Here is a 3,655-nt window from a genome sequence, read left to right as displayed (position 1 = left end):
GAGCCGTTTTCTCAATTACATCAAATAAACCCTTTAATTAAAGTGGATGAGTTAAATGGTGTGGTATTAGTTACTTTTTCTCCATGTAGCTTGTAATCGATTGTGTGAGGATCTATAATGTAATTTGTATTGTCTCAGACCATAGATTTTCACAGCCAAATTTTCGTTGTAGTTCAGTGAACACAGTAGCCTAGGCACTCTTTTCGACTTTCCCAGGAAAATCAGCAAGACACTTTTAGGTTATAGAAACACAGAATGGCAGAAGGTTACAGTTAATGTCTAGTCTGGCGAACTACCACTCGAAGGTCGAGTTTAAATACCAAGATTGTCACCTTGTTCTCATGCAGTAAATGGTGTAGACTGAACATTCTGCACTTAACTGAAAACACCTCAGGCAATCCCTTACAATACCCCTGTGCTCTTTGTTGGAGGAACTGAAATGGGTTTTCATCCTCCAAAACAGCAGTATTTAGGAGCAAAGTAGCATCATTTTGTGGTGGAATTGCAGTTCATTCTTTACGGTCAAATTACCCCTTATTGTCGACAAGCACACCTTTCCTCACATGCACACTACAGATTTTGGATCCAAGTTAAATGTTCATACTGTCACAGCCTCAGTTTAACAGACATTAAAACGCAATGCACGTGTAGCAATGAGAAGACAAAGCCCAATACAATGTTCAACAATAATTTATAGTCTACACAACACCTTATGAACTTTCACAGCAAAATGGTGATCACACTGAACTGGCCAACGACAGTCAGGCTTTGTTGAATCCCCAAAATACATAGCTCACAAAAGCCTTCATTTCCATAACTTGCCAAATTTGCATGAATCATGTTGAGGCATTCAATGAAGACCAAGCATGGATTTATGGGTAATTTTTTATTCATTTCCCCCACCAGGCAACATTTCAGGTTTTCCCTCTGTTAAGGGACCTGTCCTTGATGCTGATTGGCCCAAGGGATACTTCCTGCTCCCACTGCACACCTATAGAGAAAGCAAGATCCATATAATTTTACTGCCACAGTTTGCACGTTAGTTATTGATGTTACTAGGCTACAGTACATACCTGGTGCGTGAAGCAGATGCTGCACCTCTGGGCCACATTTAGATTCTGTGCTACAGCAGCCACAAGCCTTGTTTATTCCACTGGACTCCGACCACCTAGGCATAGAGTTGGCAAATACCCTTTCTTACCACTCGGCATCCATACACCTCAGAAAACTAGAGAGTTTTGAAGATCTATACAAGGTAATTTAATTTGAAATCTCCATTGCATAAGGACACTTTACTGCAAACATACCCTGGAAAGGCTATTATAGTAGCCTACTTACCCATCAAAGTAGGAGCAAGCCTTATTCAAAGCATCAATAGGAGCAGAAGCTTTGGTGGCTTTCAGCTTGCAGGTGATGTAGATCTGTAGAGGAGAGAATTCCTGATGTTTAGTGTGTGGCGGAACAAAACCTGATGCAGAAGATTTAAACACTCACCAAGTTGAATTTATTTAAAGAGGTTAAAGCTTCCACTTGGAACTGGAGGATGTCATCTCGGGTTCGAGGCATGAACCGGGAGTTTAAGCCTGCCACTTTTACATCCAAACACCTGAAGGGTATATATAAACAGAATCATAGGAGGCAAGTTTGGCATCTCGAGTTGAGGAAAGATCTTAACAGGTTACTCACCCATGGAACTCAATGAAGGCATTGCTTGTGTAGGAAGTGGTGTCTGGAAGAACGGTTGAACAGCGGTCCACAAACACACGGAGGGGAACGTGGTGGAACTGACTGACAGAAGCTTCTAGTTTGATTATGTCACCCAAGAAGTACTCAGCGGTTGGTCTCTCCGTTTTCCAATCATCTGTGTTGACAAAATCAGAGGGACTATAGGTGTGAATACTTTCCTCAATTTCCTTTCTGGATCAGTTGACCTTCCAAGGCCGAATAACAGTGGTGGTGGTCCTTCCACTCTGAAGGCAGACGTACATACTAGGGAATGTTTTGGTTACCGGCCTTCCATGTTACCTACCAAGCATGGTTTTTAGGGAGAACTGCAATGGCTCCCTTACAGCCTTGGTGGTGGTAAAGGGAATTGTATTGGGATTCAAAGCTTCCCTGTAAAACAAAAAATAATTATGTCAAGGCAAGCTCCGCTGAAGGAGAGTACATTGAGGTGGCATTGGTAATTACCATCGGTAGTGGCACCCCACGGAAGTTGATACTTCCGACGTACGTACAATCGGAGTGTTGCCAAGAGCAGTTGGTTTGTATTGGAGGACGAAAACGTAGACAAGTGTATCCTCAGCAATCTAGAAACAGTACCATAAAACCATTTCCCCCTTTCTCTCTCAAATTAAGCCTAGCCATGGTAAAAACAGGACATGATCAAATTACCGTTACAACGCTGCCACATCTGTTTAGCTCCGACTCAAAAATCACAACCCGAGAGTTAGCATCTTCGCCCGTTGCCTTGCACCCCCCAAGGTTGAGATCTTCTGTTTTGATGGGTTGACCGATACCAAATAAATCCTGCTTGACTTCCACACGAATGGAGTTCGGCCCACACTGAACCATCACGCCGTTGTAAGCGTGAGAAGGTGGCCTAGTCTCAAAACGCTGAGGACTTGCTTCTTCGACAGGATTCTCTGGAAACTTCCAAGTAAAAGATTCCTCAGAAGTCTCTTTAGATTTCAAATATCCATGTCGTCTTGCAAGCACTTGGACAGGTTCTTCTGTTGTTTTTTGTGGGGGAAGTTGCACAGGTCCGTTTTGTGGCCATGGGAATTTACTTTCTGCAGGTGCTGCTGGAAACTGTGGTTGTCTTTCCCATTGAAATGACTGAGCCATAGCTAAACAGCCAACTGCAGGTAGAAGCATTTTAACAGACAACTTCATTATTACGTTTGTATGTTTATATATTTAACAAAAGTACTTTGAACCAAGGAAGCCATTTTGTATTTTTTTTTACTGCAAACCCCTCCCCATTTTTGATTTGCTTAATGGATTTCCAGACCTGTTCCATTACACAAGTGCAATTGAATAATGGATGAGTCACAGTAAATGAAACCCTTACTTTCTGCAGGTGAGATATTTTCTGCCTGCCTGACTAAATAAAATAGAATCAATCACACATAAGGGTAAATGAGGTGTCCATCTTCACTTTGATCACACCAGCTTCCTCAATAATGAGGGTTAAGGGTTGGAACACTTACTTCCAAAGCCTGTTCATATTTGCATGGTTACATATCTTTAATTTGTATAAGTGTCAGCTCAATTTAGTTTTGTTCCAAATGTGTGTAGGTAACAGTAGTGTGCTATATTGGCTGCATACATAGTATGGCATGACGTAACATGCTATATAAACATTACTTCATAAAGCAGTTTTTTTTTAATAGTTATACAGTATGTACCCCTCTATCACCTGGCATCTAAACAATGTTCATAAGGCAGATGCCTGGTGCTGTCAAATTGCTAGATAATTATCAGTAAAATATATTAAAGTAATAGTAAATAACAACATTTAAAGTGAAACTTGTCATAGCAAATATTTTTGAGAATAAAGTACTATTTTGAGTACATACTTTCAAGTACTTTGTAAAATTTTCCATTATGCCAGAAAATGGTTCTACTTTAGCAGATGACTACACATTAGTTT

At 40.8% G+C, this 3,655-nt stretch overlaps 1 protein-coding gene across 1 annotated transcript; it reads right to left on the bottom strand.

The window, feature by feature from the left end:
* Nucleotides 1-704: 704 nt before the first annotated feature.
* Nucleotides 705-2,895, bottom strand: LOC136942247 (zona pellucida sperm-binding protein 3-like). Its single transcript, XM_067235096.1, has 8 exons — nucleotides 2,395-2,895; nucleotides 2,191-2,309; nucleotides 2,030-2,115; nucleotides 1,687-1,861; nucleotides 1,495-1,606; nucleotides 1,339-1,421; nucleotides 1,074-1,168; nucleotides 705-991 (listed from the first exon to the last, which is right to left on the bottom strand). The coding sequence occupies exons 1-8, from the start codon at nucleotides 2,893-2,895 to the stop codon at nucleotides 915-917; spliced, it is 1,248 nt and encodes a 415-aa protein (XP_067091197.1). The 3' UTR covers nucleotides 705-914.
* Between the last annotated feature and the right edge of the window lie 760 nt (nucleotides 2,896-3,655).

This window comes from Osmerus mordax, chromosome 4 (assembly GCF_038355195.1).
Source record: "Osmerus mordax isolate fOsmMor3 chromosome 4, fOsmMor3.pri, whole genome shotgun sequence".
Taxonomy (NCBI): domain Eukaryota; kingdom Metazoa; phylum Chordata; class Actinopteri; order Osmeriformes; family Osmeridae; genus Osmerus; species Osmerus mordax.
This window is presented reverse-complemented; position numbering and strand designations above follow the sequence as displayed.